Source organism: Muntiacus reevesi, chromosome X (genome assembly GCF_963930625.1).
Source record: "Muntiacus reevesi chromosome X, mMunRee1.1, whole genome shotgun sequence".
NCBI lineage: Eukaryota > Metazoa > Chordata > Mammalia > Artiodactyla > Cervidae > Muntiacus > Muntiacus reevesi.
In genome coordinates this window covers 132,212,190-132,238,129 of record NC_089271.1, presented here as the reverse complement: position 1 = coordinate 132,238,129, position 25,940 = coordinate 132,212,190, and the positions used below count along the sequence as shown (strand labels likewise).

Genomic DNA, 25,940 nt, shown 5'->3' with positions numbered 1-25,940 from the left:
TTTCTTTCTTTCTTTTGATCATCTGCTTGGATTGATAGGGAAGGCTGATAGACAGGGCATACAATTTGATGAGGGTCTTGGAGAACAGGGAGGATTTCAATAGCTGGAGCCAGGAAAGTGCAGTTTGGACCACATTATCAGATAAGCAATTTTAAAAGATCATATTGATTGGAATGTGAAGAATCTAGTTGAATACCAAGTATTGTTAAAGTTACCCCAAATATTTCACAACTTCCTCCCCACTCTTCATCATTTCCTCTGCCACCACCTTTGTACAGACTCTCCTCATTTCTTATTTTCCCTACTACAGTAGTCACCTAACTGACAGGGAACCATGTATTATCATTCACTGCCATATCCCTAACACCTTGCACAGTAAGTGGTGCATAATATTTGTTAAAGGGATGAAAAATCCGATTATACAGTGTCTGGCACTCGTTTTCCTGTGTTGCAAATACAAGACAATATTATATGCTCTGTTTTATTTACCAAAGAATACTTTTTAGAAAATTGGAACACTGTCAGAGCTTTCTACATCATTGCAGAAATCCTTACTATAGCTAGGAACCCCAACAGAACACACCACCACACAACACCAACTGGGTGACTCTTACCAAGTGTGCCCTCCCTGACAGTGCCGCAGTGTGTACTGTCAATGTGAGGACAAGGCTCACACTGAGATGATGTTTGCAGTAAAGCAAGTCATATATGGCTGACCTCTCTCTATACCAGATGAATCACTGGAATAAAGCTTTTAACATGGTAAAACATATGATGAATGGTAGACTGCAAGACTAAAAACATCTAAGACTAATAAAAGATTAATGCTATTCTGCACTGCAAACCTCCACCCTTAATTCTTTATCTACCTTGTTTATTAATGTCCTGCATTAACTTTCTCATATATAAATATATATTTGGTTCTTGTCTGACCCCACCCCAATCTCCATCAAAATATAAGTTCAATAAGAACAAAGATTCACAGTTCTAATGAGATGGATGAAACTGGAGCCCATTATACAGAGTGAAGTAAGCCAGAAAGATAAAGAACATTACAGTATACTAACACATATATACGGAATTTAGAAAGATGGTAACGATAACCCTATATGCAGGGCAGAAGAAGAGACGCAGAAGTACAGAACAGACTTTTGAACTCTGTGGGAGAAGGTGAGGGTGGGATGTTTCAAAAGAACAGCATGTATATTATTTGTGGTGAAACAGACCACCAGCCCAGGTGGGATGCATGAGTCAAGTGCTCGGGCCTGGTGGGCTGGGAAGACCCAGAGGAATCGGGTGGAGAGGGAGGTGGGATGGGGGACCGGGATGGGGAATACGTGTAACTCTATGGCTGATTCATATCAATGTATGACAAAACCCACTGAAAAATAAAAAATAAATTAAAAAAAAAATTAAAAAAAAAAAAAAGAACAAAGATTCATCATTTTTAATATAGTCATCATCGAGGCTCCCCTGGTGGCCCAGTGGTTGAGAGTCTGCCTTGCAATGCAGAGTACATGGGTTCAATCCCTGGTCCAGGAAGATCCCACATGCTATGGAGCAACTAAGCCTGTGTGTTGCAACTACTGAGCCCACATGCCCTAGAGCTTTTGCTCTACAACAAGAGACATTACTGCAATGGGAAGCCCAGGCATCATAACTAGAGAGTAGACACTGCTCGTTTTAACTAGAGAAAGTCCGCACACAGCAACGAAGAGCCAGCACAGCCAAAAATAACTAATGAAAACGTTTAGTGCTTAGTAATTACACAATAAATGTTTGCTGAATTATAAGCAGAAAAAATCATTAGAATTTTTTGACCAGTAATTACTACTACACATGCCAGACATTATATTAAACAACGGGAATACATTTCTTCCATACATTTATTATCTTATTGAAAAGTCACTTTGACGTTTTATATTTCCTATTAAGTTTGTATTAAATCTATAAAACAATCTGGGAAGAGCTTGTGCCTTCCCAAAATTTAGTCTTTTAATCAAGGACCATACACTGTCTCTCCATTAAAAAAAAAACAACTTCTTATCTCTCATTGAATTTTTAAAGTTTCTTCATATAGGTCTTAGAAGCTTTTATTGGGTTTATTACTAAAGGGCTTTCCTAGTGGCTCAGTCGGTAAAGAGTCGGCCTGCAATGCGGGAAAGCTGGGTTTGATCCATGGGTCAGGAAGATCCCCTGGAGAAGGAAATGGCAACCCATTCCAGTACTCTTACCTGGAGAAATCCATAGACAGAGGAGCCTGGTGGGCTATAGTCCATGGGGTCACAAAGAGTCGGACACGACTGAGTGACTAACGCTGAACAATTTAATTTTATGGCTTTTGTAAACGGAATGTTTTCCCTTATATATTCTATTTACTTATCTATCTATTTTTGGCTGGGCTGGGTCTTCATTGCTTTGCCCAGGCTTTCTCTAGTTGCAGTGAGTGGAGGCTACTCTTCCTTGCAATGTGCGGGCTTCTCACTGCGGTGGCAGCTCTTATTGTGGAGCACGTGCTCTAGGGCACACAGGCTTCAGAAGTTGCAGCACATAAGCTCAGTACTTGCACCTTCGTGGGCTTTAGAGTGCAGGCTCAGGAGTTGTGGTGCACAGGCTCAATTGCCCCATGGCATGTGGGATCTTCCCGGATAAGGGACTGAATCTGTGTCCCCTGCATGGGCAGGAAGATTCTTATCCACTGCACTACCAGTGAAGTCCCCATTATATATTCTAAATGGCTATGTCTGATACAGATAAAAGGTACTGTTGTGCAATTTTTACCTTATATCCAACTACATTTTAGAACTTATATTAAAATTCTGCGAAAAAAGAAGTTATTTTTAAGTCTTAGCTTTTGTAGGTACATAACCCTATCTTCTAAAACTTGATCATTTTTGTTTCCTCCGTCCAGTGAACTATGCCTCTTTATTGACACTGGCCATAGTTTACAGACGCATATTTTAAAATGGTGATAGAGGGCATCTTTGTTATGTTGCTGCTTATCTTACATCTATCATTAAGTGCAATGCTTGTTTGTTGGTTTCAGACAGATAATTATTTTTCTTGTTAAGAGTACAACTTTCTATCACTCACTAACTCTAAATCTTAAAACAGGCAATGAATTTTCTCAAACACCTTCAGCATTTACTCTATCTTTTATTTCTTATGAAATCTACTGACAGACTGCATCATATGAGTAGCTTTCATGGTATTAAAGAATTTACACTCTGGAATAAAACATTCCTAGTCACAAAGGAACTCTCTTGCTTTTTCTATGATCCAGCAGATGTTGGCAATTTGATCTCTGGTTCCTCTGCCTTTTCTAAAACCAGCTTTTCATCTGGAAGTTCACGGTTCACGTATTGCTGAAGCCCGGCTTGGAGAATTTTGAGCATTACTTTACTAGCGTGTCAGATGAGTGCAACTGTGCGGTAGTTTGAGCATTCTTTGGCATTGCCTTTCTTAGGGATTGGAATGAAAACTGACCTTTTCCAGTCCTGTGGCCACTGCTGAGTTTTCCAAATTTGCTGGCATATTGAGTGCAGCACTTCAACAGCATCATCTTTTAGGATTTGAAATAGCTCAACTGGAATTCCATCACCTCCACTACCTTTGTTCGTAGTGATACTTTCTAAGGCCCACTTGACTTCACACTCCACGATGTCAGGCTCTAGGTGAGTGATCACACCATCGTGATCAACTGGGTCGTGAAGATCTTTTTTGTACAGTTCTTCTGTGTATTCTTGCCACCTCTTCTTAATATCTTCTGCTTCTGTTAGGTCCATACCATTTCTGTCCTTTATCAAGCCCATCTTTGCATAAAATGTTCCCTTGCTATCTCTAATTTTCTTGAAGAGATCTCTAGTCTTTCCCATTCTGTTGTTTTCCTCTATTTCTTTGCATTGATCGCTGCGGAAGGCTTTTTTATCTCTCCTTGCTATTCTTTGGAACTCTGCATTCAGATGGGAATATCTTTCCTTTTCTCCTTTGCTTTTTGCTTCTCTTCTTTTCACAGCTATTTGTAAGGCCTCCTCAGACAACCATTTGGCCTTTTTGCATTTCTTTTCCATGGGGATGTTCCTGATCCCTGTCTCCTGTACAATGTCACGAACCTCCGTCCATAGTGCATCAGGCTCTCTGTCTATCAGATCTAGTCCCTTAAATCTATTTCTCACTTCCACTGTATAATCATAAGGGATTTGATTTAGGTCATACCTGAATGGTCTAGTGGTTTTCCCTACTTTCTTCAATGTAAGTCTGAATTTGGCAATAAGGAGTTCATGATCTGAGCCATAGTCAGCTCCCAGTCTTGTTTTTCTGCTGGATCACAGAAAAAGCAAGAGAGTTCCAGGAAAATATCTATTTCTGCTTTACTGACTATGCCAAAGCCTTTGACTGTAATGGATCACAACAAACTGTGGAAAATTCTGAAAAAGATGGAAATACCAGACCATCTGACCTGCCTCTTGAGAAACCTGTATGCAGGACAGGAAGCAACAGTTAGAACTGGACATGGAACAACAGACTGGTTTCAAATAGGAAAAGGAGTACATCAAGGCTGTATATTGTCACGAAACGCTGGGCTGGAAGAAGCACAAGCTGGAAGCAAGATTGCCAGGAGAAATATCAATAACCTCAGATAAGAAGATGACACCACCCTTATGGCAGAAAGTGAAGAGGAACTGAAAAGCCTCTTGATGAAAGTGAAGGAGGAGAGTAAAAAAGTTGGCTTAAAGCTCAACATTCAGAAAACTAAGATCATGGCATCCAGTCCCATCACTTCATGGCAAATAGATGGGGAAACAGTGGAAACAGTTGCAGACTTTATTTTTCTGGGCTCCAAAATCACTGCAGATGGTGATTGCAGCCATGAAATTAAAAGACGCTTACTCCTTGGAAGCAAAGTTATGACCAATCTGGATAGCATATTAAAAAGCAGAGACATTACTTTGCCAACAAAGGTCCATCTAGTCAAGGCTACAGGTTTTCCAGTAGTCATGTACAGATGTAAGAGTTGGACAGTGAAGAAAGCTGAGCACCGAAGAATTGATGCTTTTGAACTACGGTGTTGGAGAAGACTCTTGAGAGTTCCTTGGACTGCAAGAAGATCCAACCAGTCCATCCTAAAGGAGATCAATCCTGGGTGTTCATTGGGAGGACTGATGTTGAAGCTGAAACTCCAATACTTTGACCACTTCATGTGAAAAGTTGACTCATTGGAAAAGACTCTAATGCTGGGAAGGACTGGGGGCAGGAGGAGAAGGGGACAACAGAGGATGAGATGGCTGGATGGCATCACCAACTCGATGGACATGGGTTTGGGTAGACTTGAGGAGCTGGTGATGGACAGGGAGGCCTGGTGTGCTGCGATTCATGAGGTCACAAAGAGTCGGACACGACTGAGTGACTGAACTGAACTGAGTCACAAAGGGTTAATACTTCTCCTATATTCCTAAATATGTCTGGTTTCTTTTTTATTCAGAATATGAAACTGGTCTACAATTTGTGTACACAAACATGTCATAAGTTCATTTATTTAAGTTTCTGGTCAAGAATGCACTTACAATGCAGGGGCTAAAACATCAGGGAGAAAGCCTGAAATTTGGGAGGGTAAAAATTTTTAGAAAATGCAAAAATTACTGAGCATAAAGAAAAAGTAACAAATTGAACTTCATAAAAATGAAACAAAAATAAAACTGCTCACCAAACGACACAAACAAGAAATGGGATGGAAGCTACAGATTGGAAGAAAATATTCATAATACATCTATCTAAATATCAAGAAAAAATTTAAAAACTCTTAAAACTCAAAGAGAAAAAAAAATCAATTTTTAAATGGGCAAAAGATTTGGATACTTCTAAAAGATAGACAAATAGCTAACAAACATAAAAAAACAAACTCACATCATTCCACATGAGGAAAATGCTAAGTGAACACCACAGTGGGAAACAACTATACACCCAAGAGAATAACTAAAATTAAACACCAAGAGTTTGTAAAGATTCTCACTTTTTATTGATCTGAGAAGAAACTGGTATAACTTCTTTAAAGGTGTTTGGCAGTTTCTAATAATGGCAAATAAATTAAACAAATATATATACACGTATGACCCACCAATTCTATTTCTAGGTATTTAGCCAAAGGAAATGAGTATATATGGCCACAAAAAGATTTGCTAAAAATGTTAACAACAGCTTAATTCATAATAGCCAAATAATGAGTATAACTTAAATGACTCTCAACAAGAAATGGATATTGTGGTATATTTAAACAAGGGACTACTACAGAGCAATACAAAGAAGGAATTACTGATACCTGCAATAATGATGGATTTCAAAAACATTATTTTGAACAACAGAAACCATACACAAAATAATACACAGTGTTAGACTACATTTTCATGAAGTTCAAGAACAAGTAACATGAACCCAAGATACACAAGTCTGTAGGAGGGGAGGAGACACAAACTGGAGAGGGGAACAAGGGAGTTCTCTGAAACGATGGAACTGTTTTATATCTTGACCTCGGTTGTGATTACCTGCATGCTTACATGTATAAAAATAAATACAGATGTATATTTAAATGTATACAATATATTTAATATATTTAAATGTTTATATATAATATATTTAAATGTATTTAATATATTTGTATGTTTGTGCAATGTATTTAAATGCTTGTGTATTTTATGATACGTAATTATATCTCGATAATAATAATGGAAACAAATTCAATTGTGCTATAACTACCTCAGTTATCAACTTGAGCTTAGGAAATACTGCCCTCCTACTAGTTCCTCTTCCAAATGTGTGATACAGACCCCCGGCTTAAGCAGCACATGAACTCTGCAGTCTCAATTTCCCACTAGAAATCTACCCCACAATCTACTCTTCTCTTCTGTGTGGCCATGCAGTATTCCTGCAATGACTTCCTTGTGTCCAGTATCTCTGAATAAGTCTACCTTGCCCACATTCCAACAAGCATGTACTCTTCATATGATTTTCCTCTGATGGGAATACTATGGAAAATTCCTAACATGGTATCTTTCAAATAACAATGACTTTATATATGTCTCCTTCATACGTCAACCTTTCCCCTCCTTCCATAGTCTTTTAATGAGTGAGTGAGTGAGTGAAGTCGCTCAGTCGTGTCCGTGACCCCATGGACTGTAGACTACCAGGCTTCTCTGTCCATGGGATTCTCCAGGCAAGAATACTGGAGTGGGTTGCCATTTCCTTCTCCAGGAGAACTTCCCAACCCAGGGATCAAACTCAGGTCTCCTGCATTGCAGGCAGACGCTTTACCCTCTGAGCCACCAGGGAAGCTATTTTTAAAGTATCTCGGAACTGAGTAACAAAAATATTGTATTTTTGAAATAGTTAAAATCCTACATTTATATTTCAATACAAGCACTGTTATACTTTGAATTATTTGCCAAGCTCCTGCTCTCCACACACACACACGCGCGCGCACACACGCACACAGTAGACATTTATTTAATCCTCAAAATTACTTTGAGATATAGGTATTATTATTACACTCAATTCATAGATGAGGAAGTTAAGGTACAGAGCAACTAAAAAACTTAACCAAGGCTACACGAGTAACTGTCAGAACCATGATATAGACAACTTCAGCGTATTACTTCAAATATTTCACCAGAGATGTACAATTAAAATACTGAGAATAAGAGATACTCTTTCAAACCTACAAAGTAAAGGCCATATTTCTTTTTTCTTTCTTTCTTTCTTTTTTTGCCATATTTCTTTAAACCACAAGTTTAAAATCCTAAATTGACAGAAGCAGCTCTGAATTTCTCATAAATCCCTGAAAAAGTTTTAACTGGAATTTCAAATAACAGCAATGTACACACAATCACAGGCAATACTATTTTTAAAAAATACTTTGCTGAGACATCTATTTGTAAGCAATGGATACCAGTGTTTTATTCACTTATATACTTTAAAACAAAAAATTCATATCAACAGCTCCACTGACTGAATTCCATTCTCCAGGTCATAATACTGGAGTGGGTTGCCACGCCCTCCTCCAGGGGATCTTCCCAACCCAGGGATCAAACCCAGGTCTCCCACATTGCAGGAGGATTCTTTACCATCTGAGTCACCAGGGAAGGCAAGGAATACTGGAGTGGGTAGCCTATCCCTTCCCCAGTGGACCTTCCCGACTCTGGAATAGAACCGGGGTCTCCTGCATTGCAGGAGAATTCTTTACCAGCTGAGCTACCAGGGAAGCCCTATTTATTCATTGATATGCTTTAAAACCAAAAATTCACATCAATAGCTCTACTGACTGAATTCCAGGTGTTCACAATGTCCACCAATTTTGATTTCTAGTTATATTTTCTATTTTTTAATTAGCTCAGAATATAGTCATTAACATTCTCTTCATTCCATTTCTTTGTCACTCAGGCATTCTTCTATTTACTCATATAGCAAATATTTTAATTTTATAACAGGTATTCAACAAATATTTACTGAGTACCAACTTATGTTAGGTAAATAAATAAATGGAAGAGACATTATATAACTTATAAGGTAAACTGCTTCCATAAATATACCGGTTACGGAGTATTGCAGCAATTGATTCCCCTCTATGCAGATGATCCATCACCTCTAAAAGTTGGATAATGACCTGTGCAGGAGGAAAAGAAGTCAATATTTACTATGAAAATCAATACTCGAATTTTCACATTATGCTACCTTTGTAATATTTTACATACTTTGTGATAGGCAAAATGTATATCCATGTACCTAGTGTCCATATTACAGCTTATGAAAATTAAGAAACTGAATCTGCAATAGTCAAAATACCTACAAAATTCAGTACTGAATCATTAAAAGAGTACTGGCTAATTTATTTGAAATCATTAGCCAACAATTAACTATAGAAAAACCGCCATGTAAACAGGAAGTTGGATTAAATGAGAGTCAGAAGACCTGGGGGAGTCTGTGTGACGCTGGGTGAGACACAGAATCTAGAAGCAAAGAGCTGAGGCAAACATTTGACAAGCAGATTCAGAGACGGCATTGAATCCCAAGTTACCAGGGGGCCTTGAGGCCTGTGGGGACCATGTGGAGGGCCCATAATTTTCCAAGTGATTGCTTAAAAGTAAGGATAGAGAGATGCTTTTAAAGACTTTTAAATCTTAAAGATATAAAATAGGTAATGGAGGTAGGAATGTTTTTATGGGAAAGAGCAGGTGGGGCGATAGTAACTATATCTTTTTAGTAGTGTGGATGCTTTGCATTGGCGATAAAGAATGCATTTAATGTATTCTATTAATTTCAAATATATGGGGAAGCAAAAGTATATTTTACATAAATGTTTCTTGTTAATAAAATCAATTTATTGCATTGGGAAGATAAAAATGTACAGTACCCAATTTAGTTTGTTCATATAATTATGCTTGTTACAAAACTACATGAAAACCTAAAATAATGAACCTAGAGGGGAAAATTGTTCCCTGCCTTCTTCCTGTCCCTTAATTTAGGGACAAAAGCAAAAACACCTGAAGAGAAAAAAGTATAGTTGACCCCTGAACAACACAGGTTTGAAATATGTAGGTCCACTTACATGTGGACTTTTTTTCAATAAATATAGTACACACATTTTTATTGTATAGATCTTTAAATTAACTAAGTGTGGGGAAATGTTTGTGTTTGATTACAGATCACAATATGGAATCAAAAGAACTAGGGTTTGAGTCCTGATTCTACCCAAACTGTTTCAACTTCCCATCCATGGGTGCACAATTTATCAATTCTTTTGTTTTTTTGAGACAGAGATAGCAATACGAGAATTTTCAACTGCTTGGGGGCTGGTGCTCCTAACTGCTGTGTTGTATAAGGGTCAACTATACTCTGTTTCTTGGGTCTTCAAAACTAAAAAAGAAACAAATCAAATGAAAACACAGCATTTACACTTATTTGCACAATCACATTTTTCTGCTTATAATCCTGTTATTACAAGTAAAGAAACTGAGTAGCCTAAACAAAATAAAATATTTTAAGCATCTCAAAATCAACTGACTTTTGACTTACCTTTTCTGAAAATGTTTAACCAGTTAGTTTTGAGACATTGAGAAATTTTTCATTTTGCTTATTAGGCTACTTGATTTTTTACAGGATGTGCCAAGAGAAAACCTATTATATCTAGATCACCATTAGGAATCTGGGAATGTGAAAATAACTCATGAAACATCTTACCAATTACATCTAGAGTATAACACAGAGGTCCCCAAATGAGGTATGCGAACTTTCATGTAATCCCATTGTTTTTTTTTTTAGCTTTCTGCTTGAGAATTATTTTTTTATTTTTTATTTTATTTTTTCCATTTATTTTTATTAGTTGGAGGCTAATTACTTTACAATATTGTAGTGGTTTCTGCCATACATTGACATGAATCAGTCATGGATTTACATATGTTCCCCATCCCGATCCCCCATCCCACCTCCCTCCCCATCCCATCCCTCTGGGTCTTCCCAGTGCACCAGCCCTGAGCACTTGTCTCATGCATCCAACCTGGGCTGGTGATCTGTTTCACCCTTGATAATATACATGTTTCGATGCTGTTCTCTCAAAACATCCCACCCTCGCCTTCTCCCACAGAATCCAAAAGTTTGTTTTAAGCAATCCACTTGCTGCACCTGGATCTCTGAGATTGGGGCTCTCCCGTCAAATTTTCCAGATAATAACCCTCTGGTCTCCAGAGGAGCAGAGAAGGGGTACAGGGGACTTTAGCCACTTATTTTAAAGACTTTCAAGGAACAGCCTGTGTTTTCAATCTCATGACTCATTCCTGCCTTTTGCAGACCAGGTGCCTCCAAGTCTTGAAATACTAGGAATTCTATGGGAAGAATGAGTTGGTTTCTCTCAAAAGTTCATGTAGGGGAAGATATTGGAGTTGTAACTTTCTTTGCTAAAAGTAAAAAAAAAATAAAATAAAATAGTTCCAACCTCACATCTGTCAGTGTTTCCACTCCTGTTCTCTTTGTCCTTTTGAATTTTCCATTTCTTTACTCTCATTTTAATGGAGTTAGGAAGAAAGAGGAAGTAAGTGCATGTGAACAACTTATGCAGGATATAAATGAAACCAACTGTTTTTAACCATGGTTTAATATATGTAGTAGAAAATTAACACTGCCTGTAATGTGGGGCTGGATCAGAGACAGAGGGACCAGAAATATGGAGACTGATAAGAAACTACTTCCAAAATCAAGGCATGAAATGAAAGCACAGACAAGGACTATGAGAATAGGCAGGAAGAACTAGGACCTGTGATAGATTACTGACAGATTTTAAAGGGATAAGGAGACATATCAAAGACAAAATCTAAGTAACAGGAAGAAATGGTGAAGACATCGAGTGAGGTAGGGTATAGAAAGAAAGAAAAACATAAAAAACAAGGTCAACAATGGTTTGTATAGACTTACTGAAATAACCCAGAGCACATCATATAGTATCTAACAGAAAATTGGAAATATAGTTCTAGATTTAGGTTGGAAGTAGAAATGAAAACACAGGAATATTTAGCCAGTTAAGTAACAGCTCAAGGGATGAGACAGGGAAATATCACTCAAGTTAAGAGAAAAGTGCAAATCCAACGGACACTTTCATGCAAGAAACAGAGGAAGACAAGCTAGCAAAGAAATGAGACAATAGGTAGGAGGGAAACTAAGAGAAATGTGAAAAGAAGGATAGTTTAGAAGAAGAGTGGTCAGAGAGTATTCAACTGTTTTACTTTCTGCCCAAAGTAATATACAGCTAAATGATTTGACAGCTATAAAGTCCATGATGATCTCTTTTCAAGAGTAGTTCCATATGAGTGTCACACTGCAGTGGTTTGAAAAATAAAACAGAAATAAATCCATTTTTAATAACTTGGGAGTAATTCAAATATACCAGGGAATTACTCTACAGTGAAGGTGGTCTTCAAACAAGCAAGAGAAATAGAGATGATTAAATGATTGGGGGACAATCAGGTAGTCAGTTAGAAAAATATATAGGATGTACACCTCTTCATTTCATACACTGAATAAATTCCAGAAGGATTAAAGATTTAAAAGTAAAAAAGGGAAGCTTTGAAGCAGGACCAAAGAAAACTCAAGTGAAATTATTTATGATTCAGTGGAGAAGGTAAGCAGCACCTAGAGGCCAGGAACCATAAAGGAAAAAAACTATTAAAGCTGATTATAGCAAAAAATTAGAACTCTGTACTTCAAAAATGCCGCAAAGTCAAATGGCATCTGATAAAGTAGGGAAAAAATTCACAATACATAACAGCTAATGATTTTAACTTATACACTTAATCAGTAAAACCAGTAAAACACTATAGAAAAAGTGAGCAAATAATATAAACAGAAGGTGCACAGAAAATATGAATCATTAATAAGCAAACAATTGTAATTTAAAATGAGGCACTGTTCCCACCATAGAATTTACACAAACATGCACACACATGAAGTCTGTTTATATTTTTTATTAGTGAGAAGGGATATGGGTTTTGAAGGTGGCAGGGAGAGATGGTCACTTTTCATCCTAAACTTTTGTATTCAATTTATTTCCAAACAGAGCTAGCAAGAATGCAGCAAAAGGCATGAGAGGGAGTAGCCATAAGGGAGAAGGAAAACCAAAGAGGTGTAGTAATTTAGAAGGTAAACAAAAGTGTTATATGTAATAATTTAGAAGGTAACCAAATGTGTCCAATGCTGCTGATAGGTTAAGTGATAAATCGAGAATAACAACTTGGTGTGGTAACTGGGAGGTCACTGGTCACCTGGATAAGAACTGTTTACATGGAATGGTGGCAAAAAGGCTCATTATTGTGAGTTTGAGAGAGCATGAAGACAGGAAATAAGCACACACAACACTTAGCAAGAGATATAAATAGGTAGTAGCCTGGAAAATCCCATGGACAGAGGAGCCTGGCAGGCTACAGTTCACAGGATCGCAAAGATTCAGACGCAACTGAGCGACCAAGCACAACAACAACAGATGGAATGAGATATAGGATGGAAGTAGATAATGTTTTGTTTTACTTTGTTTTAGTAACAGAGATACTAGAGCAGGTATATCTGAAAAGCATTAAGTTAAAAAAAAAAGCTCCCACAAGAAAACATAGGCAGAACACTCTTTGACATAAACTGATCTTTTTGGATCTGTCTCTTAGGGTAATGGAAATAAAAACAAAAATAAACAAATGGTACCTAATTAAACTCAAAAGCTTTTGTACAGTAAAGGAAACCATAAACAAAACAAAAAGACAATCTACTGAATGGAAGAAAATATTTGCAAATGATGTGACTAACAAGGGATTAATCTCCGAAATATACAAATAGCTTGTACAGCTCGATATTAAAAAAAAATGAACAATTCAATTACAAAAATGGGCAAAAGATGAAAAGCCAATTTCACACCATGTAAGGAAAGCCCTGCTTATGAACTAAGCCAATGTTATATAAAAGAAATTTTAAGAGTTTCTATAATCATAGGTCTTCAACTAAAATTTTGATTAAGTACACTGAGACAAGAAAGCTGACAGAAGATGTAAACAGACATTTCTCTAAAGAAGATATACGGATGGCCAAAGGCACACAAAAAGATGCTCAACACAGGTACTTAGAGGAATGCAAGTCAAAACTACAATGAAGTATCACCTCACACTGGTCAGAATGGCCATCATCAAAGTCTATAAATAATAAATGCTGGAGAGGGTATGGAGAAAAGGGAACCCTTGTAAACTGTTGGTGGGACTATAAACTGGTGTAGCCTCTATGGAGAGCAATATGGAGGTTCCTTTAAAAACTAAAAATAGAGCCACCGTATGATCCTGGAATCCCACTCCATATATCTGCAAAAAGCTGTACTTTGAAAAGATACACATTACACCCCAATGTTTACTGCAGCACTGTTTACAACAGCCAAGACAGGGAAACAATTTAAACATCCACTGACAGATGAATAGATAAAGGAGATGTGGTACATATACACAATGGAATACTACTCAGTCATAAAAAAGAATGAAATAATGCCATTTGGAGCAACATGAATGGACCTAGAGATAGCATACTAAGTGAAGTAAGCCAGGGAAAGAAAAACAAACATTATGATATTGCTTATGTGTAGAACCTAAAAAAAATTATACGAATGAACTTATTAACAAAACAGAAATAAGCCCACTGATACAGAAAACAAACTATGATTACCAAAGGGGAAAGGGGGGAGGAGGGATACATTAGGAATTCTAGATTAACATATAGACACTACTATAAATAAAATATAAGGTCCTACTGTATAACACAGGAAACTATACTTGGTATTTTATAATAAGGGGTAAGAATCTGAAAAAGAATATATGTGTGTTTGTGTGTGTATAACTGAATCATTGTGCTGTACACTTGAAACTAACACATTGTGAATCAACTATACTTCAATTAAAAATTAAGTAAAAATGCAAACTAAAAGAAGTACAATACTATGAAATAAATTTCAAAAGCACATAAGATAATACCAGATGACATACAGACACACACATATACATACATAGAAAAAGCATAAAAATATTCATAGGAATGATAAGAAAATTTGGCATAGTCATTACCTCAAGAGAAGAAGGGTAAGGAATGCAATTGGGGAGGGATACACTGGGAGTTCTGCCTGTATCTAACATCTTGCTACGCATCTGAAACAAAAATGGCAAAACATTAAGATATTGCACAGTTGCTTCCCTGGTGGCTCAGCTGGTAAAGAATCTGCCCGCAATGCAGGAGGCCAGGGTTCGATCCCTGGGATGGGAAGGTCCCCTGGAGAAGGGAAAAGCTACCCACTCCAGTATTCTGGCCTGGAGAACTCCACGGGCTGTATAGTCCATGGGGTTGCAAAGAGTCAGACACGACTGAGCACCTTTCACCGTGTGAGCATTTGTTCTACTGGCCTCTGTGCTTTTCCCTGCAGGGCTTCCTTGGTGGCGAGTTGAATCCACCTGCTAACGCAGGAGATGTGGGTGCAATCCCTGGGTTAGGAAGGTTCTTTGGAGAAGGAAATGGCAACTCACTCCAGTGTTCTTGTCTGGGAAATCCCAGGGAGAAGAGGAGCCTAGTGGACTACAGCCGGGTTGCAGAGTCAGAAACGACTTAGCAACTAAATAACAACTTTTCCCTATGCTTGAAATGTCTTAATAAAAAGAAACAAAAAAAGTATCATATATTATCTCTGCCCTAAAGTAGGGACTGTGTAGACAAGCAGAGGAGACATGACATATAAAGGCCAACATTTAAGGGGGGAAAAAAAAAAAAGGACAGGACAAATATATACCCAGACACATACTGTAAAAAGACACAATTCTCCATGGCCATAAATACTCTGATAAATAAAAGGGAGACTAGTTGTTACTCAGAGCACACACCTGACAAAAACCTAAAATATTCTACTTGGATCACAAGAAATAAAACTGACAAGACTGTTTCTGATAGTTGAGATATCTTGCATAAGCTCAACTAATTTTACTCTCAAGCATTTATTTTAAGTAATTCACAAATCTAATAATTCTTAATCACCTGTCATATACTTAGATAATATTTCAAATAGAGATTCTAGTTTATGACTTAGTATTTGATTAAACCCCACAGTCTCACTTTCCTACCCTATCTAAGAACCAACAGCTTTAAAAATAATGAAATTTGAGATATGCCTAGCCAATTTCACACCATGTAAGGAAAGCCCTGCTTATGAACTAAGCTGATGTTATATAAAAGAAATTTTAAGAGTTTCTATAATCATATGTCTTCAACTAAAATTTTGATAAGTACAGTGAGAAAAGAAAGCTGACAGAAAAGATCAGTGAAAAGTGCTAAACATTACAAAATCAAAACATGGCAACCTGTAGAAAAGTTGTACATAATTGCTCTTCTCTCTAAATCAAGTTATATGTAGCAGTGTCATGAAAAATTCAAAATCATTTTGAAATCCCAAACTTTGGAATTTAAGGAACAGAAATAGTTTGTTACTTAAAGGTTAATTTTTAACATGTCACAGACTATTGAATCCTCCAGCTTTCACACATGACAGACACCACACTCCCCTCCCACCCATGGCACTAAGAGGTCCTACCCTAAAACAATAGAGCAAGAGATTTGAGCTGGGTGATGATTTTTCCCTAGAGAAATTCTGAAACCAACTAGAACCATGTAGAATGTTCCCACATAAGCACCCCTAACAAAATGTGCAAAGGATATCAACAAAGGATAGCAGTTGCACTGTACAAACGGCTGCAGTGACAGCTGATTTCAGAATATACCTTTTATGTAAGAGATCAGCCTGCCTGGCTTCCTCCGACCAAATACACTGGATCCCCACGTTCCATAACCCATAGGTTTCTTCCTTCCCCTGGCTCTATGCCAAGGTGACTGACACACTCTTAATAATTTCACTTTTCTTGCTGCAGTCATGGGGGCAACCTGCCTCACGTGGTCACTACCATCTTGTTCTTTATTGATATACCTACACCATGCAGTTACACTGCTTTCTGCAATAATACCACTCCTTCCTTCTTCAGTGTGATCCAATGGAAGTCCCTTTTCATGTTGACACTTATAAAAGGCTTTATGGATGCCTTTGGGATATATTATTGGTTAATGGAATCATTTGTCTTTTACCAATGTTGAAGGAAGTTATTGTCCTTGTATTAATGCAATTCTATTTGATTTTCTAATAGTTACTGTTTTCACATAATAAGGGCTAAAATTCATCCTAATATACTTAATTTCTCTGACTCAATCAACCTCAGTCTGTGGTTAAGTACACCCCCCCACCCATTCACCTGGTTAAGAAAGTATTCATTTCCCATCATTCCCCTCTCCAGTGTTTCTCTGGAAAGTTACTAATTAGTCTCAAGCTCTTCAAAGTCCATTCTATATAATCCATTCTATGTAACAGACTGTGAACTGTTACATACACATCTTGCAAGAAAATAGAGGTGAGAAGTGAAAATATGGTTAAGAAAAAAACTATCGATTACATCAGTGGTCCTCAAACTTGACTACAGTATTAGAGTTCTCTGGAGAGCAAGATGAACACAGACCACTGGGCTCTACCTCCGAGTTTTTCAGTTAGTTGATGAGGGATGGATCCAGACAATTTGTTTTCTAAGAGGTTCAAGAAGAATGCTGCTGCTGCTAGACCATGGATGACACTTTTAAGATCTAAGATTTACAGATAACATGAAAGTTTTTATGAAAAGTCCAGAAGAATTTTTTAGTTCACTGATTCCTAAAATGTCGACATTCACTCTTGCCATCTCCTGTTTGACCACTTCCAATGTGCCGTCCATTCATGGACCTTACATTCCAGGTTCCTATGCAATATTGCTCTTTACAGCATCGGACCTTGCTTCTATCACCAGTCACATCCACAACTGGGTGTTGTTTTTGCTTTGGCTCTGTCTCTTCATTCTTTCTGGAGTTATTTCTCCACTGATCTCCAGTAGCATATTGGGTACCTACCGACCTGGGGAGTTCATCTTTCAGTATCCTATCTTTTTGCCTTTTCATACTGTTCATGGGGTTCTCAAGGCAAGAATCCTGAAGTGGTTTATCATTCCCTTCTCCAGTGGACCACATTTTGTCAATGCCAAAGAATGCTCAAACTACCACACAATTGCACTCATCTCACACACTAGTAAAGTAATGCTCAAAATTCTTCAAGCGAGGCTTCAACAATATGTGAACTGTGAACTTCCAGATGTTCAAGCTGGTTTTAGAAAAGGCAGAGAAACCAGAGATCAAATTGCTAACATCCATCCACTGGATCATTGAAAAAGCAAGAGAGTTCCAGAAAAACATTTATTTCTGCTTTATGGACTATGCCAAGGCCTTTGACTGTGTGGATCACAATAAACTGTGGAAAACTCTGAAAGAGATGGGAATACCAGACCATCTGACCTATCTCCTGAGAAGCCTGTATGCAGGTCAAGAAGCAACAGTTAGAACTGTACATAGAACAACAGACTGGTTCCAAATTGGGAAAGGAGTACGTCAAGGCTGTATATTGTCACCCTGCTTATTTAACTTAAATGCAGAGTATACCATGAGAAACACTGGGCTGGAGGAAGCACAAGCTGGAGTCAAGATTGCCAGGAGAAATATCAATAACCTCAGATATGCAGATGACACCACCCTTATGGCAGAAAGCAAAGAAGAACTAAAGAGCCTTTTGATGAAAGTGAAAGAGGAGAGTGAAAAAGTTGGCTTAAAGCTCAACATTTAGAAAACTAAGATCACGGCATCCAGTCCCATCACTTCATGGCAAAAAGATGGGTAAACAGTGGAAACAGTGGCTCACTTTATTTTTGAGGGCTCCAAAATCACTGCAGATGGTGATTGCAGCCATGAAATTAAAAGACACTTACTCCTTGGAAGGAAAGTTATGACCAACCTAGACAGCATTTTAAAAAGCAGACATTACTTTGCCAACAAAGGTCCATCTAGTCAAGGCCATGATTTTTCCAGTAGTCGTGTATGGATGTGAGAGTTGGACTATAAAGAAAGCTGAGCGCTGAAGAATTGATGCTTTTGAGCTGTGGTGTTGGAGAAGACTCTTGAACAGTCCCTTGGACTGCAAGGAGATCCAACCAGTCCATCCTAAAGGAGATCAGTCCTGGGTGTTCATTGGAGGAACTGATGTTGAAGCTGAAACTCCAATACTTTGGCCACCTGATGTGAAGAGCTGACTCATTTGAAAAGACCCTGATGCTGGGAAAGATTGAGGGCAGGAGGAGAAGGGGAGGACAGAGGATGAAGACAATTGGATGACATCACCGACTCAAAGGTCATGAGTTTGAATAAACTCTGGGAGTTGGTGCTGGACAGAGAGGCCTGGAGTGCTGCAGTCCATGGGGTCGCAAAGAATCAGACATGACTGAGCAACTGGACTGAACTGAACGGTAGAATTAACTGGAAAACTAACACAGTAAATTGACCACTACAAGAATATCAGTTCCACAAAAACATAGATTTGTAAGATAACTAGGAATAAGCCTAAAAAGAAATGTGAAAGACTTGTAAAAATAAAATTTCACAAAATAATTTTTAAGAAAGTGAGTCACTTAATCATGTCCGACTCTTTGTGACCCTATGGACTGTAGCCTGCCAAGCTCCTCCATCCATGGGCTTCTCCAGGCAAGAATACTGAAGTGACTGCCATGCCCTCCTCCAGGGCATCTTCCCAACCTAGGGATCGAACCCAGGTATTCCACATTGCAGGCAAATTCTTTACCATCTGAGCCCCCAGGGAAGGACCTGAATAAATGAATACATGGACACAGATAACCCACACACAAAGAATATTGAAAAATAGACATTTTACCCAAAATTCATATAGAAATGCAATGCAATCTAAATCAAATAAGCAAATGGTCAGATTTTTCTTGTGGAGGAGGATGGATATTTTACACGTTGAAACTATAGTTCAATGGGAGATGTAACACATAAAAATTGCCCAAATATTTTTTTAAATAAGGGGGGAAGCAACTTCCACTTGATGTACTATTAAGGTACAGTAACTATTAAAACAGTGTGGTACTAGCATGGGAACAGACAGAAGGAGCAATAGAACAGAATCTAAAAATAGATCAAAATAAATATGGTTATTAACTATGGTGAATGTGGTAGTCACAATTAGCAAAAAAAAAAGATGAAATTCTCATAAATATTTGTGAGGAAACTGGATACACTAGTGGGAAAAAATAGAAGTTTTATCTATACCATATATATACACCTCAGAGGAATTAAATCTCTAAATATGAAAAAAATATATAAAAGTAATAGAATAATATAAAGGAGATTTTTTTCCTGTTTAATGTTCACATTTTCAAATTACAGAAAATGCAGTTTATTTTCTTGTTTTTAATTGCAGTTAATATACATTATATTAGTTTCAGGTATACAAAATAGTAAATTAATATTTTATAGAATACACTCCATACAAAAAGGATATTCCCTGTGCTGTAAATTACATACTTGTAACTATTTTATACTTAGTAGTCTGTACCTCTTAAGGGGTTCACCTAGTTTGCTCCTCCTGCCACTTCCTATCCTTGGGTAACAACTAGTTTGTTCTCCATATCTGAGTCTGTTTCTATTTTGTTATAATTGTTCATCTGTTTCATTTTTTAGATTCCACAGATAAGTGAAAACACTGTATTGGACTTTCTCTGTCTGGCTTATTTCACTAGGTACAAAACCATCCAGGTCTATCCATGTTGACATAATTGCAAAATTTCAGTTTTTTTTTTAATTTAATAAAGTTTTATTTTTCAAAATGACTGCATAATATTCCATTGCATATATATACCAAGTCTTCTTTATTAACCCATCTGTTGATGGATAACTGAGTAGTATTCCATTGTATATATATACCAAATTTTTATTAATTCATCTATTGATGGATATTTAGGGTGTTTCCATATCTTGGCTCTTATGAATAATGCTATGAACACTGGGGTGCATATATTTTTTCTAATTAGTATTTTTGTTTTCTTTTGATAAATACCCAGGAATCAAGTTGCTGGATCACATGGTAGTTTTATTTTTTTTTAAGAACATCCATAATATTTTCCACTGTGGCTGCACCAATTTAATTCCCAATGATAGTACACAAAGGTTCCCTTACCTCCACATTCTTGCCAACACTTATCATTTCCTGCTGTTTTGATGACAGCCATCCTGACAGGTGTAAGGTGCTATCTCACTGTGGTTTTGATTTGCATTTTCCTGATGATTGGTGATGTTGAGCATCTTCTCATGTGTCTATTGGCCATCTGTATGTCTTCTATGCAAAAATGCCTATTCAGGTCTTCTGTCCATTTTTTAATCATTGTTTTTTAGATATTGAGGGGTATAGGTTTTTTATACATTTTGGATATTAAACTATAAAACTCCTAGAAGAAAGCAAAGGCAACAGACTCTTTGACCTTGGTCTGAGCAACATGTTTTTGGATCTGTCTCCACAGAAAGGGGAAACAAAAGCAAAAATAAACAAATGGGACCTAATTAAACTTAAAAGCTTTTGCACAAAAAGGAAACTTATCAAGATAAGAAAAAGGCAACCTACTGAATAGGAGAGAGTATCTTTTTAATAAAATATAAAAAAATTCTAAGGGCCAACAAAAAACACAGAAGCCATAAAGAAAATAAAAGTGGTCTATATGGTTGTTAGTTTAGAAAGAAGTTACAAGTTTATATGGTGCAACACACATAAAAGACAAGGGGAAGTGGAGAGGGACTGTAACAACTGCTACAGGCACAAGGTTTTCTTTTTTAATTTTTATTTATGGACTTATTTTTGACTGTGCTGGGTCTCCATTGCTGCTAGGGCTTTTCTCTAGTTGCGGACAGTGGGGGCTACTGCCTAGCTGCTGTGCGCAGGCTTCTCATTGCAGTGGCTTCTCTTGTTGTGGAGCACAGGCTCCAGGGCTTGCAGGCTCAGTAGCTGCGGCTTCAGGACTCTAGAGCACAAGCTCAGCAGTTGGGGCACACGGGCGTAGTTGCTCCACGGCCTGTGGGATCTTCCTGGATCAGGGATCAAACCTGTGTCTCCTGCACTGGCAGGCAGATTCTTTACCACTGAGTCACCAAGGAAGGCCCAGGCAAAAGTTTAACGCTCATCATACATAAAGTAGTCCCCCCAAAATCATTTATAAAGATGAGGAACCCAATGGGCAAGTATTTGAACAGGCCTTTCCGAGAAGAACAACAACAACAAAGAAGCATAAGAAGAGATGCTCAACTTCAATTTGTGTGTGTGCGTGTGTCAGAAACCAAGAGAAACTCAGCATGTTAAAGACACATTATTATCCTTCGCCACATTTTTAAAAAATTTACTGAGTTATAGTCAATATTAGATAAGTTTCAGGTATATAAAAAAGTGATTCACAATTTTTTAAGGTTATGCTCCATCTATAGTTATAAAATATTGGTTATATTCCTTGTACTGTATAATATATTCTTGTATTTTCTTTATTTTATACATAGGAGTCTGTATCTCTTAATCCTTCATTCATATCTTTCCCCTACTTACTTCCCTCTCCCCACTGATAACCACTATTTTGTTCTTTATATCTACAAGTATGTCTCATTTTTTTTACATTCACTAGCTTGTTTCATTTTTTAGATTCTACATATAAGTGATAACAAACAGCCACTGTCTTTCTGTCTGACTTATTTCACTGAACATAATACACTCCAAGTCCATTCATGTTGCTGTAAATGGCAAAACTTTCATTTTAATGCCTACATAGCATTCCTCTGTGTGTGTGTGTGTGTGTGTGTGTGTGTGTGTGTGTGTGTGTGTGTGTGTGTGTGTGTGTGTGTGTGTATCACATCTTTTTATCAGTTCATCTGTTGATGGACACTTCGGTTGTTTCTGTATCTTGGCTATTACAAATAATGCTGTTATGAACACTGGGGTACATGTATCTTTTCAAATTAGTGTTTTCTACTTTTTTCAGATATATACCTAGGAGTGGAACTGCTAGGTATATGGCAGTTCTATTTTTATTTTTTGAGAAACCTCCATACTATTTTCCACATTTTTACATTCAAAAGATAGTAAGACGCTGCTCAGATGCTACTAAAACCATGAAGAATCCTGTATCTTTACTTATACAAATAAGAAAATGACAAAGTAACAGAAACCATAAACAAAATGAAAAGACAACATACAGAATGGGAGAAAGTACTTGCAAATGATGTGACTGACAAGAGATTAATTTCCAAAATATATAAACAGCTCATTTATAGCTCAATATAAAAAACCAAACAACCCAATCAAAACATGGGAAGAAGATCTAAATAGATATTTCTCTAAAGAAGACATACAGATGGCCAAAGGGTACATGAAAAAATGCTCAACATCGCTATTTATTAGAGAAATGCAAGTCAAAACTATAATGAGGTATCACCACACACCAGTCAGAATGGCCATCATCAAAAAGTCTACAAATAATAAATGCTGGGGAGAGTGTGGCAAAAAGGGGACCCTCGCATACTGTAGGTGGGAATGTAAACTGGTGCAACCACCATGGAGAATAGTATGGAAGTTACTTAAGAATCTAAAAATAGAATTACCATAGCACCCAGCTACCCTACGCGTGGGCATATATCCAGACAAAACTATAATTTGAAAAGGAACATGCACCCCAATGTTCACTGCAGCACTATTTACAACAGCCAAGACACAGAAGCAACTAAAATGCCCATCAACAGATGAATGGATAAAGAAGATGTGGTACATATATACAATGAAGTATTACTTAATCATTAAAAAGAATGAAATAATGCAGCAACATGGATGGACCTAGAGATTATCATATTAAGTGAAGTATGACAGAGATAGCCAAACAGAATTATGATATTGCTTATACATCTAAAAAATGATACAAATGAACTTATATACAAAACAGAAATAGACTCATAGACACAGAAAACAAACATGGCTATCAAAGGGGAAAAGTTGGCAGAGGGATTAAATTAGGAGTTTGGTATTAAAATATACATATTACTATTTATAAAATAGATAATCATCAAGGATCTACTGCATAGCATAGGGAATTCTACTCAGTATCTTGTAGTAATGTACAACAAAAAGAATTTTCAAAAGAATATATGTATATGTGAATCACCTTGCTGTACATCTGAAACCAACAGATTATAAATCAACTATATTTCTATAAAAATTTATAAAAACCCTTGGTACAATAAAAATATTATACTTCAAAAGAAAGTGACAAAGTAATGTACAACATGGTGACTATAGTTAATGATACTGTACTGCATTTGAAATTTGCTAAGAGTAAATCTTAAAAGTTCCCATCACAAGAATAAAGAGCTGTAATGATGTACTGTGACAGATGCTAACTAGACTTCCTCAAGTGATCATTTCAAACTATATAGAAATATCGATTCATTAACTGAATTGATTAATTCATTAACTGAATTAATTTCAGTAACTGAAATTAATAATGTAATATGCCGATTATAACTCAATTTTAAAGAGAAGAGAGGGAGCAAGACAATGAAGAAGAAAAAAGTTTACAGAAAACCTTTTAAATGAAATCTTTACAGAAAATCAGAGAAGATAAACAAAAATTTATTGTACATTTTACTGGAGAAGGCAATGAAGTGGGTTCATTATTAAAGCTTCCAGTTTGGGGTTAGTTTAAGAAAGCAGGTGAAGGTTGTGGCTTTTTCCCATCCCCATGCTAGCTGGCCAAAATTGAATTTGTCCTCCATGTTCCAAAGGGTAAAATTCTTAAGTGTTTTTATATTACAGTAATTACCTTATCAGAAAGCTGTTTATCCAAGCAAAATGAGATTCATAAGCTATCTTAAAACAAAAACGCTTTTGTCTCCAATATAATGGAATAATCAAGCTCCAAGTGACTTGAAAAACCCAGATGCAACGCAGTGTTTTTATTACATTATATTTTTCTCGTATTATAAAAGTAAAGAATGAATCATTTTATTGTCTTTGCACTGGAGGCCTTAAAGCTTAAAGATACTAGTTTTCAAATAAATTTATAGCTGAAATCTGAAGTCCATGCTCTAAACACTAAGCAAAACCTAAACAATAGCAAAAGAAATGAAAGTATTTCTTTCCTAGTGGTAAGATCAACATTTTACCACTGATTTCTTTAAAAAGTGTCAATTATTCCCCCAATGATTTAGGTCAATATGAATAGAAGATGCTTATCCTTTGACTATATTTTGGATAAAATATTTATGTGAAAATCTTGAAAAATGTAAACAGGTTTTTAAAAGTCCACTCATATATTACATAATATTTATGTTATATAATATTTGTTATTCTGACCAAGAAGAATGTATTGAATTCTACCCACATGATCAGCTAATTATATTAAGAACTCTAAGATCCACTGTAAGTTATATACCATAATCTAATCAATCTTAGCAAAAAATATATTTAATTGCAATCTGTGTTCTAAAATTTTATTATATTCTTCAACATTAAATTAAAAAAACAAAGAATTTCCTTTTAAAAATATAGAATACTATTAACACACCATTCAGTCATAATCAGCATGAGTCAATTCAATGAAAACAACAAACATCTGGCCCGATCACAATTACTACAGTCCATTTACTAGAGTTTTATCTCTTTTTAGTGAGTGACTTTCAAATATGGTAAAAACCTTTAAATGATAATTCACTAATCAGAGCTCCACAGAAAGCCAACATTCCTGACAAAAACTTTTCCAAAATAAATCTCCACTTTATTAATTAGGTCACTCAACTTACACTGTGCAAGGGATTCAAGGGAGTACACAGAACATGCAGGTCTGGATAAAGATAATAGTTTTCCTGGGCCCCTAACAATAAGTTTAGCAAACTTAACAAAACTAAAGAAGACAGTAAGGGAAGTGTAGGTAGCTCTATACTTTATACAATCTTTCATATCCATAGTATAAGTCATATTATGGGATACATACAGGCCTGAGGTTTGTTGATTAATCAAAAAAGTTAAAATAGGAATCATTTGTGACTTGCCTTATCATGTGATCTAGAGACAAGGCTTTTTCTTTGTATATAAGCCTGCTAACTGTATCTTTTTCCACAAGTTAAACTCACTCAAAACAATGAATGCATGAACTGTGATTTATAGATGTTTTCTTCAAAACAGGAAGAGAAGAAAAAGCCACTTGTACAGTAGAATCCTTAGGAGTTTTTATAATTTCCTTCAAATCTTTTTCAAGTGCAGGTCCAGGACTGAAGTGAATTGAGTGACATCACAGGCTGAAATCTTTCAGGGGTTCCCCAAAACTCAGTAATCAAGATAAATGTTAATTTAATGCAATACTTAATGATGAAAGATTGGATGCCTGTCCTGCACAATCAAGAACAAAACA

At 36.7% G+C, this 25,940-nt stretch overlaps 1 protein-coding gene across 5 annotated transcripts in view; it reads right to left on the bottom strand.

Moving 5' to 3' along the window:
- The window catches only part of KLHL13 (kelch like family member 13), a 194,836-nt gene that overhangs the window by 104,557 nt on the left and 64,339 nt on the right, over positions 1-25,940 (bottom strand). For 2 of the 5 annotated variants that reach the window (XM_065916152.1, XM_065916154.1), the window contains exons 1-2: positions 20,687-20,820; positions 8,580-8,653 (exon numbers count right to left, since the gene is read on the bottom strand). The exons of 1 other annotated variant lie outside the window; for it this stretch is intronic. In XM_065916152.1, the coding sequence (XP_065772224.1) occupies positions 8,580-8,653; positions 20,687-20,713 (101 nt within the window). In that variant the 5' untranslated portion in view covers positions 20,714-20,820. Of the gene's footprint in view, positions 1-8,579; positions 8,654-20,686; positions 20,821-25,940 lie in introns of those variants that run through there. 2 more of the 5 variants (XM_065916153.1, XM_065916155.1) reach the window with 1 other exon arrangement.